This window comes from Scardinius erythrophthalmus (genome assembly GCF_964197995.2).
Source record: "Scardinius erythrophthalmus genome assembly, chromosome: 19".
NCBI classification, from domain to species: Eukaryota; Metazoa; Chordata; class Actinopteri; order Cypriniformes; family Leuciscidae; genus Scardinius; species Scardinius erythrophthalmus.
In genome coordinates, this window is record NC_138239.1 from 33,294,927 (window position 1) to 33,311,394 (window position 16,468).

The following is a 16,468-nucleotide window of genomic DNA, read 5'->3' on the forward strand; positions in this document are numbered from 1 at the left end:
TTTTAGTAACTCAGTAGCCTATGTATTTTTAATAATGTTTAAATGGTATAATATTTGTGAATTTGATTATGTACTTATCCATTTTCTTGTGAGTGCCGTCAAGACTCCGCCCACACGCTGTTCTGATTGGCTGTGGGATTTGATTGATTTTGACGCATCTTGCAGTCGCATCGCTTCTAGTGTTTGTCGCTGGAATCTTATCGCATCGCGACTGGTTAGGACACTGTGTTAGCCATTTTTCAGTAGCTCAGCTGGTTGCTCATGCAATGCTTAATCAGATATGTGTAAAAAAAAAAAATACCATGCCCAAAAATCTATTACTAGTACATTGAGTTTACTTTTAAGTTTCATTCTTACATCTACTATAGTAAAATATATTGTTAGTTCCGAGATTCTTTCATGTCAGTGAATAAATACATAGATTCACACTGATGGATTGGTGGTAGAATTTTTGTTAAGCGTTTCAGAGGTTCTGGGTTCTAATCCACCCTAGTATAGTTTTCAGAAAGTGGTATGGACAATATCGACCCTGGCAAAAAGCGGTGGGAACATGTCCCACCTGTTCCACCCACAAATGTCCTGTCTGCAGTTACACTTTATAAGTAGCATAAACCTTATACCATCGTCTCGTACGTCAAATTAATTTACATTAGAGTAAATGTACTGTATTGTTTGCTTAGTTTTGATGTCAGTTAAATCTGTTTTGTCCTCAGAGAAAGAGACACTACTGGAGACTGGACAGCAAGAGTCTGACTCTGTTTCAGAATGACTCAGGAGCCAAATATTACAAAGTAAGAGTTTTACTCATATTTAACTAAAATACTTTGATTACAAAAAAAATGTGTGTTATAATTGTCAGGGTTCATGTATAAATTATATTCTCTGTTGGTTTTTATATTTTAATGTTATTGAGAACAACCTTTAGAATGTCACTGGAAATTATAATATTGCTCATATACTTCAAACGAAACTGATTATGCTGTAGTTCATCTTTGATCTTTGTAATGTCAGAACATTATAATTAATTGCTCATCTAGAGCATTGCTGACAGCTAAAGGCAGTAGTATTTTCCCCTCTCATAAATACCACTGAGGTCTCTGGTAAGTACCACAGAATACCCCCTCCTCCTCCTCTGCTTCAGTGCAGCCAAAAGCCATTTAGAAAGAGACAGGACATGCATCAAATACACTGTGTAGTGATATGGTTATTGCTATATTCTACTTCTGTATTGAACAAACCAATATAATAACTCTTATACTGAGACTTGAATGGCATCACTGCATTTCTGTATTGCATTATACAGTATGTGTTTGTACATTCTAGTAGTACACCAAGTATGGTGGTAGATCATTTAATGCTCCTTCGCATTTTAAAGGATGTATGTTCACTTTTAAGTAAACTGGAATGCTGAGTTGACCAAATGTTATTATTAAACCTTATAAGTCTGCAATTTAATTAGGTAAATACACTGAAAAAAACGAATGTAGTATTTTCTTATTTCTTTACTTACTGTATAATTTTCACTCAGAATTGCTAGTACATTTCTCCAAAATGTAAGAAACAACAAGTAATTTTTTTTAATTAAACATTACATTTTTAAGACTAATACAATATTTTCTTGTTGAGAATACCCCAATACTCTTTTTTTATTATTATTATTATTATTTACAACTTTGGAAAATAATTTTTACTAAATAGCCTTTATGCATGTTTTATTACAATTAAATTATATTTAATGAGTCTGGATTCCATAAAAATTAACAATGAAAAGTTAACTTCACAAAAATGAACTCTACATAATGAGTATGATAATATAAGATGTTAAATGTGCATTGATATATGTGTAGTTAGTTGTATGGCTAGATATTAGTATAGTGAGTATAGGTTGTATATGCTCAGAATGCGTGTTTCAGATGCATTTTAATATAAGTGGACAACTTAAACGCACCACTGGTGAGAATTTCTTTTAATAATACTTTTATTCAGTAAGGATCCATTCAATTGATAAAAAAAAATGAATGCTGTTATTTTAAACTTCCAGTCCAACTTTATATTCTTTAACTACTATCTACTTTGGAAGTTGAAAAACATTTTGGTATATACATTTTATGTTGAATTCATGCTGTATTGCAAAACCCTTGCTGCTATTGAGGTGGGATACGGGTATGGTTAGGGACAGGTTTGGTGGTATGGGTAATTAGGGTTGGGTTAAGGTTTAAGGCAAGGGTCAACAGTAATTACAGAAATGAAATACTGATGTAGTTACATGCAGGTATTTTTTAAATAAAAGTACAATTTAAAAAAATATATATATATGTATGTACACAATAAGTGCACTGTATCAAATAATGTATTTTTTAAATGTTAGTACACACTGTATAGTTAAAGACACTTAATTTAAAGTGGATCCAAACTTTCTATTAATCGAAGAATGCTGACAAATAAATCTATAATTTATAATGCATCACAACAGCAACCATCATTTTAGAATAATTACTAATGGATCATGTGACACTGAAGACTGGAGTATTGATGCTTAAAATTCAGCTTTGCCTTTGATCAAAAAATGCATATTTCTTTCAAAAACATAAAAAAATCGTACCAACCTCAAACTTCAGAACCGAGTGTAATGACTACCCCTGGGAATTGTGCTTTGGTTACGTCTTCTCTAATGAGCGCACATCTGTGGATGTGAAGGTCTTATTGCCATAGATTTGAAAAAAAAATATATATATTTTTTTTTTTTTAAGAACTTGTGTGTTTCTGTGATTGTTCCTGTATTCCCAGCTGTAAAACTAAAGTCTGGAAACCTCACCGCCCTGTGTGAGACTTCAGGGTGTGTTTAAGACTGTTTTACACACCACTTTATTATCATCTTGGCGCTCTGCTCGGGTCTTAAATCCTAAAAGAGATACAGTACTACTTCTTTTAAGTTTTGACATTAATCCATACTCTTGGCAAAATAAGAGAGATTCACCATTATTGAAGCACTATTGTACATTATCCTAAAGAGTAACTTGACCAATTTGGTAACAAAGGCTCTCATTTGGCTTTATTGTAAATTTTTTCTCAGCTAAATTGATTGTGAGGTAAAGAAGCACATACTTCTCAGCAAAATGAGTACAGTATATGATCCTCAAAACAACCTTATGCTTTAAACCTTATAACTTAAAGTACAGCGCGAGACATGATCATGCATTTGATTTCCATCTATAACTTAACAGAACCAGTCAGATTTGCACATTTGGAAATCATAGTGTTCTCTTTTGAAGATTGAAGCCCTCTACTTTTGGTTTTTGGGTAAGGGGGTTTCAGGCCTTTCTTGGGATAACCGCAGCCCACCCCCATAAGTGTGGCCATCTCCTTCATAATGTATCAGTGGCTAGAGTAAGACTTGCCTACACACTCATACACGTATACACACACGCTTCTGCTGCTCGGCCCTGTAATCATGGGGCTCTTCATAGGGTTGGGTCACATGATTCACCCACCAAACCACAAGCACTTCATCTCATATTCAGAGAAGACCGCAGGCGCAGCATTCGCTCTGATTGGCCACAGCTACTGTTTTTCTGAGAGCAAGTTTGGGGGCTGAGCAGAAGGTGGACTCTTAAGAGACTGTCTTTATCAGACTTGGCGCATTAGGCTTTGCATCGTCAGTGAAGATTGACGCTTAACTCTGGATGGCAACCTTTATCTACGTTTGTAGATGGTGCTTTTTTGACGTGATAAGGAAGATCTGTTTGAACTTGGAGGAACTACATGGACTCTTTAGATTTCATCAACGAGACACCATAGAATTAATGAAATTTTCAAGCCAAACTTCAAACTAGACTGGAGATTTTTATTCAGCATCACATGGACTAATTTAATGACTCATATCCAGACTCAAAGAGCAAAATCCAAGGTTGTTTAATTGTTTAAACAGTCTTATCTAACTGTCAGTGAGTCAGCGTCTGAATTTCTGACTCATTGTCTGACCCGCAGGAGATTCCCCTGTCAGAGATCTTGCAGGTGGAGGTTGCGCGTGACTTCAGTAGTTTAGCCCTGGGAGGCAATCCACACTGCTTTGAGGTCATCACAGCCACCATGGTGTACTACGTTGGGGAGAACACTGGCGGCCCCCACCTCCACATACACAACCCTGCGCTGGCGGCTGGAGGCGTGGGGCTGGAGGTGGCCCAGAGCTGGGAGAGGGCCATCCGCCAGGCCCTGATGCCCGTTCCAGTAACACCACAGCCCAGCGTGGGCGCCGCTGCGGGACAGAATAAAGATCACAGTGAGTAGTTAAGTCTTCAAAAACATGTGAAGTGTTCATACTGTTCTTTTCCATAAGTTAAAGTGGTTGCCAGCTTCTACCACCAAGCTCCAAAAAGAAAAAAGAAAAAAAAGTCTCTATGAAAAATTAGGTGCAGGATTTACTTTGAAACGATTTTCACTCAGAAATTGCTAGTGAATTACACTATAATTACATTATTAGTTATTGCAAAGATACGGCAAGTAACACAATGGATTAAATGTGAAATTTTGGAATAAACATGGCTGAAATGGTGATTTCTTATAAAACGTACTCCAATGATCTTAGTTTTCTTTACAACTTTAAAAAAAAACATTTTTTTAACGTGTACGTTTCAAGTCGTACGATAGCTTTTTGTGAGGAAGAGACCAAAATTTAAGCTATCATTGTATATTTTGTGCATCTGGCACTTTATGACAAATGAAATTTCTTTTTTTAGAAAAACAGTACCTTTAACATGTTTAACATGACTTCTAATTCGTGACCGGCGTTTTGTTTTACTCCATCCTCTGCACTTCTGCTTTCTTCAGTTCTCAGCTAAGCTTACGCTACGCCTACTTCATACGTCCTACGCATATGTCGGGTCAGAGGTCACCCTTCCACCTAAACTCGACTCTCTCGTGAACGCGTGTACAGCCGTTGCTGGAAGCCAAGTGATTATAGTGTACAAAGTTTTAAATGGGGATATTTTTCTTACAAAAATCTTACAAAATGTCATTACAAAACTGGATAGACCCAGGATATTTTTTGATATAACGATTGTGTTCGGCTGAAAGAAAAAAGTCATATACTGTACACCTAGGATGGCTTCATTTTTTGGGTGAACTATTCCTTTAATAAAAAGGTTTGGTTTAACATTTTGGTTGTTTGTCAAAGCACTATTACAGTAGTTGTTTGTCAAAGCACTATTACACACCAACAAAGATAAAAGTGGCAAATAAAAAATCAGTAGATATCTCTTGTGTCCATTAATGCATTATTTAATATACAGTTCAATGTGTTTTGTTTTTGAAAGACATTCATATTTTTGTTCAGCAAAGATGCATTAAACTGATGAAGAGTGACAGTAAAGTGAATATTTTTAATAAAGTCTGTTTTTTTAAATGTTCTATTCGTCAAAAAATCCTGAAAAAAAGCAGCTTTGATATTACATTGATATTAATGAGAAATGTTTATTGAGCACTAAATCCGCATATTAGAATGATTTCTGAAGGATCATGTGATACTGAAGACTGGAGTAATGATACTGAAAATTAAGCTTTGATCACAGGAATAAATAACATTTTAAAATATTTTAAAATAGAAAACAGTTCTTTTAAATTGTAAGAATATTTTACTACATTTACTGTATTTAATGGCAGCCTTGCTGAGCATAAGAGACTTTCAAAAACATTAACAAATCTTACCAACCCCAAACTTTTGAATGGTAGTGTAATAGTGTTACCTTAATTGCTACATATTAATGATTAAAATGCTGTACATTCACATGTGATAAAGGCCTTTGTAATGTACTTTGGGTGTACAGTAGTACATATGAAAGCGCTATATAAATGCTTCATTCATTCATTCATACGTTTGGAAATCTTAAATGTTCAAACAAGCAGTCATTGATGAAGCAATAGTACAAACTGAGACAAGTGTGGCTTCCACACCACAGATTATGATTCATGAAGATTCAAGGATGCAATTTTTATTTAGTTTTGTATGAAATTTTTATTCATGAAATTATTATTATTTTATTCATGAAATTTTATTTATTCATTCACAGATTTAAAAAAAAAAACGTGGTAGCAGTTAATGAACAAAATTTGTGCATCTACATTGATAGGTGTCAGTATAAAGCCCAAGACAACAGAAAAGAAGAAGAGCAAACGAAACAAAAACAGAAATGTACTGTGCCTTTAATCTGATGGTTGAGTTGTGACTCTCAGGCAGATTTGCAGCTCTATTCTGGAGAGTAAACGGCTGAGCTTTAGTCTTTAATATCCTGATGCACCTTCATTTAATTGTGTTGAGAGACAGAAGATTAAAGAGGTTTGACAGGTCTGGATTAATGAAAGCTGTTTAGTTATGAAACAAACACACTTTTAATTCAGTATTCAGAGGAGATTTCAGCCCATAGATGAATGGCATTCTTAATTAAGAGCTTGTCTGAAGACAAGCGAAGCCTGTGCAAATCCAACCCAAAATATAATCAGAAAAAAAAACACCTTTACAATTACTGTCTAGCTCACCCTTCTTGTCATTCTAGTAATGTGCAATTTATTATATACTTCAGATAGGATTTGCTTAAATTATTCTCACATTTTGCACAGGCAAACAGAAAAAGGATGGTGGAAAATATGTCTCGGCAATCAAATTGATAAATGTTACATTACAATTTGTTGCATGTGTTGAATGTGATACTAATTAAAATTAAATATTTTTCTGCCTCACATTTTCCCACATACAAATTTGAAATCATATTACCTATTTATTAAGAAATGTCAAGGCTAATCCAAATGTCTGTATTTTGTTTTGTGTGTGTGCGTGTGCATTTGCAGAGGAACTGTCCATCAGCATTTCTGTAGCTAACAGTCAAATCCAGGAAAATGTGGTGAGTTTTGACTGTGTTTACTGACAATATTTCACAATTACATCCCTTATTATACACACTTCTGCTTGTTCGGTCATGGCCACGGTCAAGTCACACCACAAGAAAACTATGAAAAGCTGAGAGAGAAAATTTAGGGTTATCAATATTTAGACTGAGAAATTGGTATTGGGTTGAATGTACTGGTAAAATTATAGTTGATTTTAATATTTGTCAATCTTGAACTTTGTTTGCTTTGTCTTTAGGACATCAGCTCAATCTATCAGATATTTGCTGATGAAGTGTTGGGCTCTGGACAGTTTGGCATCGTTTATGGAGGTACAGAGGAAAAAGTATTCTTTATATATATGTATATATAATACACAGCACCAAGGTTAAAATTTCTCCTTTACGGTTAGTTTAACTTGATGTACTAAAATAACTAAAATTGAAATAAAAATAATAAAAAGTATATAGACTAAAAAATTAAAAGGAAAACTGAAAATGGAAAAATTAAAACTAATTAAAAATATTAATAAAAACTACACTGCACCGCACAATGGATTACTTGATTCTGATGGGTCAGTTTTCAAATATTTAAGAATAATGACTGTTAAATTATATTACTGACCATATATCTGCTGCTTTCCCATATCTCACAGTATATTATTCTTCTGACATTCTAAAATCATTTCTCTCATTATAAATCTTACAATATAAACTCTTATAAAATCATTTCATGCTAATCTATTTATCTATTTGATAAGTAGCTGGATTATTATCCGGTCTCCTTTCAGGATCTTACAAGTTTGCTCTATCTGGGTTTCTTATGTAGGGCTTATATACAGTGTCCCCTTACATGTACTATTTATAATATACACTGTACACACCAAATACATTTCGTCTCAATTTTGAACGATCTGTTGTTTTATAACTCAAAACCTAAAAGCATTTTTTGTTAAATCTTTTCCTTAAATGTGTTTGTGCTGCGTTTCTAATGATTTTCTATTCTGTTTCAAGGGAAACATAGAAAAACAGGCAGAGATGTGGCCATCAAAGTAATAGACAAAATGAGATTTCCCACCAAACAGGAGAGCCAGCTGAGAAACGAGGTTGCCATCTTACAGGTAATCAGTCTTTTTAACGTGATTATGGCAAGATAAGAGTCGTGGATGTGGACACCACTGCAAAAATGTTAATGACTTCCTTAATGCATTATGGTGGAGAGAGCTGTTCTCTTTAATGTATTTGACGTGGTTGTTCTTTTCTTGTAGAATTTGCACCATCCTGGTATTGTAAACCTGGAGCGTATGTTTGAGACTCCAGAACGAGTGTTTGTTGTCATGGAGAAACTCCATGGTGACATGCTGGAGATGATCCTGTCCAGTGAGAAGAGCAAACTTCCAGAGCGCAACACCAAGTTTCTGGTCACACAGGTTTGCAGATACTTTCCTTCTCCTCCTATCCCTTCAAATCAAATTTCTCCGTTTTTCTATTCTGAAGTGCATTTTGTTTAGATGAGGCAGTAATCTGGATGTCATCTAGAGCTAAATTAGAGCGGCCTGTCTGTGGGTTGATTAGAGCAGTGGGGCCCCTGGGGGCCGCGGGAGCTCATCCATTAGCCATGGATCTAAAGCCCCAGAGCTGCTGCCATGTGGTTAAGATGCTTCTGTCTGCGGTGTCAGGAGCCAGTGCTTCTATGAAAGTAAATGGAAACATTGAATGATTGTGATTTCACCCTGATAGTCAGTGACTTTGCTTTGGTTTAAACATTGAAAGGAATGAACGTTGTTGTTGCTATTGTTGTCTATGTTCAACCCAACTGTGTCATCCTATCAAATAAAGCATTCATACACTACTTTCAAAAGTTTGGGGTCAGAAAGATCTGTTAATGTTTTTGAAAAATACTTCTTGCTCATCTAGGCTGCATTTACTTGCTTAAAAATACAGTAAGAACTAGAATATTGTAGAATATTATAACAATTTTAAATAACTGTTTTCATTGTAATATATTTTGAAATATCATTTATTCCTGTGATCAAAGCTGAATTTTCAGCATCATTACTCCAGTCTTCAGTGTCACATGATCCTTCACAAATCATTCTAATATTCTAATTTGTTGCTCAAGAAACATTGCTCATTATTACTGAAAACAGTTTAATATTTTTGTGGAAACAGTGAAACATTTTTTCAGGATTTATTTTAAGAATAGAAAAAAATATTATTATTTTTTATTTGTAAAAATGCAACTGTCACTTTTGATCAACTTGTAGCCTCTTGCTGAATAAAGGTATTAATTTCTTTAAATAAAATAAAAATGCAATTGACCCCAAACTTTTAAGTGTAATGTAATATGAGATGGGATAAAGTCAATAATGGATAATGGACATGAGTTTTTGTTTTGGGTACTTAATCTTAATCAAACAATTTTATATTTCCTCTTGCCTGTTTTACCTTTTACTGTGTTGATTAACCTTTTTCTTGCACAGCATGAATCTTAAACAAGAATTTACCAACCATCTCTCTAACCACCCATCAACCAGTCATGTTGTCACTGTTTCTCTGCTTCCATTTTGTTGAAAAAAAAAATTGAATCTTTACATCTGGAACAGTACTATGATTAAGTGTAATATCCATGGGATGTGATGTTATGAATTGTTACTGTGTGTTACTGGCATTACCCTAAAATGTCAGTCCAGAAAGCTAGAAAACTTGTCATATGTCAAACTGTCATATGAAACCTTTACAGTAGCTGCTCATTTAGAAATTCTCTGATTTATTCAATCAGATAGAGCAACATGACAGTGTTTCAAAGTTTCTGTTGATGATAATCAGAAACAAATCAAAGGTTATTCTTGACATCTAAAGTGGATATTACATTGATGGCCAGTTAAAGCTTTAGAAACACCATCCAGTTGATGAATGCATGGAATTAAGTGACTGCTTTACTGTCATAGATCCTTGTGGCTTTGCGACATCTCCATTTCAAGAACATTGTTCACTGTGACCTGAAGCCAGAAAATGTGCTGTTGGCGTCTGCGGAGCCGTTTCCTCAGGTAAACAACAGTGAATAAACCATGCTATCCTTGAGGAATTACTAAATAATAACACATAAGTGGAGTTGGGGAACCTCTGGGTTTTTTAAAGTGAAGTCAAAATGATTTGTAAAGCACTTCTCACAATACACATTGTTTCATAGCTGCTTTACAGAAAATCATGATGTTAATGTTTATAATTATCTTCATGCCTTATAGTGACATTTAGCAGATTAGAGCTAGACGATAATATAGTTTCATTTTGGGACTACACAAACAAGCAGGCTGTTGAGATTTGCTATAGTATATATCGCTTTAAGTGAGTATACTGTTATGACTGCAGATAAAGTTCTGAACATACTTTATACAAAGAGCTGGGTGATAATATGTTTATGTTTTGCAGCAATATAAATAATCACTGATATTTGCTATATAGTAAATATTGATTTACATGAATGTACTGTATCCATGTGACTCCAGTGGTTTAACCTCAATTTAATGAAGAGGTGTGATTGCAATACATATTTTACCACTTTATTTGCAAAATATTATATTTATATTGAAGTATTAACTTCTCGTTCGAGTAAATGCTTTGGGTCACATCTGGTAATCCAAATTTGAAATTCCCTGTAACAACACATGACCAAACTCAACCGCTTGCTCTCATGTTCCAGGTAAAACTGTGTGACTTTGGGTTTGCTCGGATCATCGGGGAGAAATCTTTCCGGCGCTCAGTGGTGGGAACACCAGCGTACTTGGCCCCGGAGGTGCTGCGCAGCAAAGGCTACAACCGCTCCCTCGATATGTGGTCAGTGGGAGTCATTATCTACGTCAGTTTGAGTGGCACCTTCCCCTTTAATGAGGACGAGGATATTAATGACCAAATCCAGAACGCAGCGTTCATGTACCCTTCAACACCCTGGAAAGAGATCTCTGCAGATGGTAAGTCCCCTGCTTTACTGGTTTACCTGAACTCATACACAGCTACTTTCTAAAAAATGAATCTGTTTTCTCAGCACCACCATGTTTTTGCTACAAAAACCATTTGCACCAGTTGCAACCAAATATAAAGGCAATAATGTATGACTTTGTTTTACAAACGACTAAGGTGTTTTTCATATGAATATGTGCTATACTGCGTGATTTCTGTCTTCCGCCGCAGTAGAAAGAGGGAGATGTCTAGATGTGTGTCAGACAGCGAGCAGACTGTCCACCCCCATGTGTGTTTAGAATAGTTCTTTCCGCCCGAGACCTGAGAGATTATACCAGCCTCTCCCAATTTCAGTCTGTCCTACTCCTCTACAACTCTATAAATGTCATTTCTCTGTCTCTACATTTCACATCATTACGAATTTAGTTTTATAGCTTGGTTTATTTTTGTGGGAGCAATTATACTTAAATTCATCATTACATTAGTTGGATTTAATGTTGAATTGTGTGTGAAGAAACCCTCTGTACAGCTCTATATTTGTTTCCGTTCCAAATTTTGGGGGTCAGTAATTCAATTTTATTGTGCAAGGCTTTATTCATTTGATAAAAGTGACATTAAGACATTTATGATGTTGAAAAAGATTTATATATCCAATAAATGCTGTTCTGAATTTTCTATTCATCAAATAATCTTAAAAAAAAAAGGATTACGGTTTCCGCAAAAATATTAAGCAGCACAACTGTTTTCAACATTGATGATAATAATAAGAAAGGTTTATTGAGCAGCATATTAGCATCAATGATTTCTGAAGGATCATGTGAAATTTCAGCTTTGCATCTCAGGAGTAAATTGCATTTTATATTTTAAATGCATAAATTACATTTAAATTTCACGGTATTACACAATATTTCACAATATTGTTGTTTCTACTGTGGGCTGTTTATCAAATAAATGCATCCTTGGTGAGCAGAAGAAAAAACCTTTTGCGCACAATCCACCACATGCCTTCTGTCGCCTGATTATAGTTTATACGTTTTTAGCAAGTAAAAGATCTTTTAGTATAATTGTACAAACCTCCACCTTCACCTTCTTTTTGCTGTGAAATCTTTAATCAGTTTTATAAAGTAAACGTAAGATTAACCTTTATATTTTTAGTAATATTTCAAAATAAACACCTGCTGGACTGAAGCAACCTGGTTTACTTGATTATCCATGCATTATTGTTCAAATTTGAGGATCAAATATGATCCATCAGGCTTTTGATGAATGTTTATTTGTTCATCTCTCAATAAAAACTACAGAGCTTTGATCATAAAACTAAACATTTAAATATCAGACTTAATAAATATTATTAGCAGATATAGAATGGCAACTGATATTTATATGCATTTTATGTAAGTGGTCTGTTATACTGCTATAAAGATCGAATTATTTACATTATAGTCTATCAGCATTTAATCTTTTTTTATACATGGATTTTTCTATGGACTGTTTTTCCATGTCAGGCTTTACTAGGGTTGATTATACATTTCAAGTAGGCCAAATATATTTTCTGTATAACTGTCAGTATATGCCAAGTATTCTTGTCTTATTTTTCTATAATTGTAACTCTTTCTTATAACTCTTATAAGTATATCTCTGATATGTACATAAAACTAGACTGAATGCGTACTGTCTTATTTTTAATTGAAACGAAGTATACTAACAGCTCACTTTTTTGTTATGTGTTCAGATAACTCTTTTGGTAAATGCGGCCCAGATCTGTAATTCTGTAACATCCTTATCATGTATTTGAACTCCATAGCTACAGATCTGATCAACAATCTTCTCCAAGTGAAGATGAGGAAGCGTTACAGTGTGGATAAGACTCTCAGTCATCCATGGCTACAGGTAAGGAGCCTAGAGACCTGTAAAATCCCTTCTCTGAAAGTTTTATTGTAACTTTATACCTCAACCTGTCCATGTCTGTGCTGTCCCAGGACTACCAGACGTGGCTTGATCTGCGAGAGTTTGAGACGCGCAGAGGGGAGCGCTACATCACTCACGAAAGCGATGACGCACGCTGGGAAAAGTACGCTTTCGAGCACAGTCTGATGTACCCTAAGCACTTCATCATGGCTCCAAACCTGGACGATATGGACGAGGACCCCTAGTGGCCATACGAGCTGAACTAAGAACGGGGTCATTTGAAGACAGCAACCTGTTAATGGTGTGTCGCTATGGAGACTGAAACACATCAGCAATCGGAAGCGGACGATGAGGAGAGCAAACTGTCTCGAGGCCAGCGAGGTTGAGCGCTCTCGGGATGTCAGCGAGAGTCATGGAAACTGTGGATTTCCATGTTGGAAGTGCATTCTTTTCCAAAAGGTGCTGTTGTGTTTGTTTCTTATCGAGGTGTGTGTTCACTATGTCAGAAACTCACGTTACAATCACACAGAGGATAGTAACAGAGAGAGCGATGTGGTCGTTCACAGCCTTTCATTTTGAATGCATCAAACTGGAACATGCATTTTTTAATTCCTGTTATATTATTTTCTAATTCATTTTACGACATACGTTTTACAGCAGATTGAATGATTTCAAAAGGGTCGTTTTTTTGTTGTTGCACTAAACAATACAACCACTGCAGCTGGTACAATTAAATGAATTATGTGAGATGACAGCACACCATTCTTCAAGAACCCAGAGGATCGGCGGATAAAACGAGAACCACACTTAATCTACAGTGTGTTTAAACTCTGAATAAATGTCTGAACTGAATCTGTCAGATGGATTGGGAGATAGCATCTTCCTCGGACCAAAGACATTTGTGTCTGTCGTGACTCTTGTTCTTACATCGTTTTAGAGCTGTTGTCCTCAGCTGCATTCTTTACAGAGCCATTCTTTTTATTTATTCCTCATACTGCAGTCTTAAAGTCTAATAACAGCTAAGCAGTGCAGAGAGATGTGTTGGTCAAACGCCTACTGTGAGAAAGCTTTATGACCTATTAGCAAAGCTCTTTTTAATACAAAAAAAAAATAATGTATTGAAAACAACTGCTAACAACTTTTATTAGAGAAAGAAGATGAACAGTGTTATCTTTTTTCTTTTCTTTTGTTTCTTTCTTTCGTTTTTTTTTTTTTTTTTTTTTTTTGGTATGTGCTGTACCAAAGAATGAACCTTTCTAACTATGAATCCCAGAACTGGAAAATCGGAAAAAATATTTTTGGACTTTTTGTTGTAAATACTACCTACAACATTAAAATAAAGCTGGATGAATTGGGTTTCTGAAAGTGGGCAGTACATTGTACCCACATTCCTCTACACACACACACCCTAGCGAGAATTAACGAATATCAGGGTAAAATAAGCCATTTCTATGCAGTTTCTTTTCACCGTCCATGAAATGAAAGCTGTTCCATACACATTGAAATCTGGGAGAAAAGAATCGAGAATTTCTCTAAATCATTGCACCTCTATGTTGCCGCTGGATTGGCAAGTGTCAGTGTTCTGTATATTTTAGTACATCCTGATTCAATAAAAAAAAAAAAATACACTCCATGAGTGTGGGGTGATTTTTCAGTTTTAAGGTTTTGGATTTGCCCCTTGTTAAGGAGAGATTGATTTTACAAATAGCCTCGGCAGGTCATAAATTGGTGGGAAAATACTGTGGACAAATATTTGAGGGACCTTGGTCATATCATGTCTAAGGACCAGAATATCATAAGCTGTCAAGTCAAGTCAAGTCACCTTTATTTATATAGCACTTTTTACAATACTGATTGTTTACAGAGATAACAGGAAAATAATGCAACAAAGTCATAGTCCAGCTTAAGTAAGTTCAGTGATGTTTCATTTTGTTGTAAAAAAGGTATTAATTTAGTTCACTTCATCTATACAGCCGTTCTGGAGAAAACAGTGATGCCATCGTCCAGCTCAGTTCAGTTCTCATATAATGGTGTCAGTGTAAGCAGAGCAGTAATATTGTTGAATATGAAGTGTCCCCAACTAAGCAAGCCAAAAGCAAGGAACCAAAACATAATCAGGTGACAGAATGGAGAAATAAAACTTTGGAGAAACTAGGCTCAGCTTCACACAGTTAGTTCTTTCTGCAAAATTTCTGTTTACCGATCTTGTGTGAACAAGACCTTTTGAGAAATACGGGTAAAACAGTTCTGGAAATTTGCAGGGATGAAGAGTTATAACATTACCAGTAAATTGCCATGTGTGAACAAAGCATAAGGCCAGAAATACTTAAACATAATTACGTGATTCTAGCTGTGAGTTCTCAGCCAATCTGTGTAATTGCATTCAGTTATTCGTTTCTAGCGATGCAATGTCCACTTTGCATGTTGTTGTGTTCAAGTATAGCCTAATTCAAGTGAGAGCACTGGCCAAGCACTCGCAGATCAAAATAACACATTTTTGTGCTTTATTGCATTGCTTTTCAATTGTTTTATTTTTCTGTTTAAACATTCGCTAAATGGACGCCTTTGACCATTGCGCCACTCCTCACAGAAGCACAGCATTTTTAAAATCGCGTCTCCGTGACCCTTACTTCTTTGGAGTTGTGCCAAACAACCATGTAGCAACCCACTAAAACCATTTAGAATATTTTAGCAACTTCATTTTAATACCCTGGCAACTGTGGGCTAGCACCACTTTTTTTACAAGAAGTGTATGTATTATAGAAATAAATTTCTGTCATCAGTGTTTGGCATGGTAATGTGTATGACAATGTTGATATATTTGGTCTTTGTGGAATAGATCTAGTATGGGACTTGCTATTGCAAATAAATACACGACACTCTGCGGTGAGCAAGTTACACATGTTGCTGCTGTACATAAATGTATTACCAGATCTGTAGACGATCTATATAGGTGGAGCTGGGGAAGGTGAAGGGTTTCTGAATAATATGTATATATAAAAAATATGCTACTGGAGTACAAATCAGCGGTGCCCTATAGAGAACAATGTGATAGCAAGCAGATTAAGTTAAGGACCAATCAGCCTGCGCCATCTAGAGTTTCATGACAGAACTGTGTTCAATGGAAAGATGAGCTAATCTCCGACCACATTTACCAGCCTTAACCAGGGCACACGTTTATCATGGCATCACCGTTTTTACACTTTGTTAAAGGGATACTCCACTTTAAAATGAAAATTCTGTCATCATATACTCACCCTCATGTTGTTTCAATCCTTTATGAATTTCTTTCTTCTGCTGAACACAAAGGAAGATATTTAGAAGAATGTCAGTAACCAGACAGTTTCTGGGTCCCATTGACTTCCATAGTAGGAAAAAATATATACTATGGAAGTCAATGGGACCCAGAAACTGTCTGGTTACTGACATTCTTCTAAATATCTTCCTTTGTGTTCAGCAGAAGAAAGAAATTCATAAAGGATTGAAACAACATGAGGGTGAATATATCATGACAGAATTTTCATTTTAAAGTGGAGTATATCCCTTTAAGGAGCCTGTTTTTTGGGGTCTCTGCTTCTGTGTTGGTGATCTTAAAGATTTTAATGAAAATCAAGGTTTGTAATAGTGTTTATACGTCTATGTGGTGTTTTTAATATGCTTTAAGACAAACCATGTGCAAATGCATAGTTTTCTCCTTAAAACTGCAGTGAACCAAAGACAGTCTC

At 35.4% G+C, this 16,468-nt stretch overlaps 1 protein-coding gene across 1 annotated transcript in view; it reads left to right on the forward strand.

The window, feature by feature from the left end:
• The window catches only part of prkd3 (protein kinase D3), an 82,653-nt gene extending 67,013 nt beyond the window's left edge, over nt 1–15,640 (forward strand). Inside the window, exons 10-19 of the mRNA XM_081347630.1 lie at nt 714–791; nt 3,988–4,279; nt 6,841–6,893; nt 7,136–7,208; nt 7,890–7,996; nt 8,144–8,305; nt 9,827–9,925; nt 10,579–10,846; nt 12,640–12,725; nt 12,815–15,640. Coding sequence (XP_081203756.1) covers nt 714–791; nt 3,988–4,279; nt 6,841–6,893; nt 7,136–7,208; nt 7,890–7,996; nt 8,144–8,305; nt 9,827–9,925; nt 10,579–10,846; nt 12,640–12,725; nt 12,815–12,988 — 1,392 coding nt within the window. The 3' untranslated portion in view covers nt 12,989–15,640. The remainder of the gene's footprint in view (nt 1–713; nt 792–3,987; nt 4,280–6,840; nt 6,894–7,135; nt 7,209–7,889; nt 7,997–8,143; nt 8,306–9,826; nt 9,926–10,578; nt 10,847–12,639; nt 12,726–12,814) is intronic.
• Nucleotides 15,641–16,468: the final 828 nt, after the last annotated feature.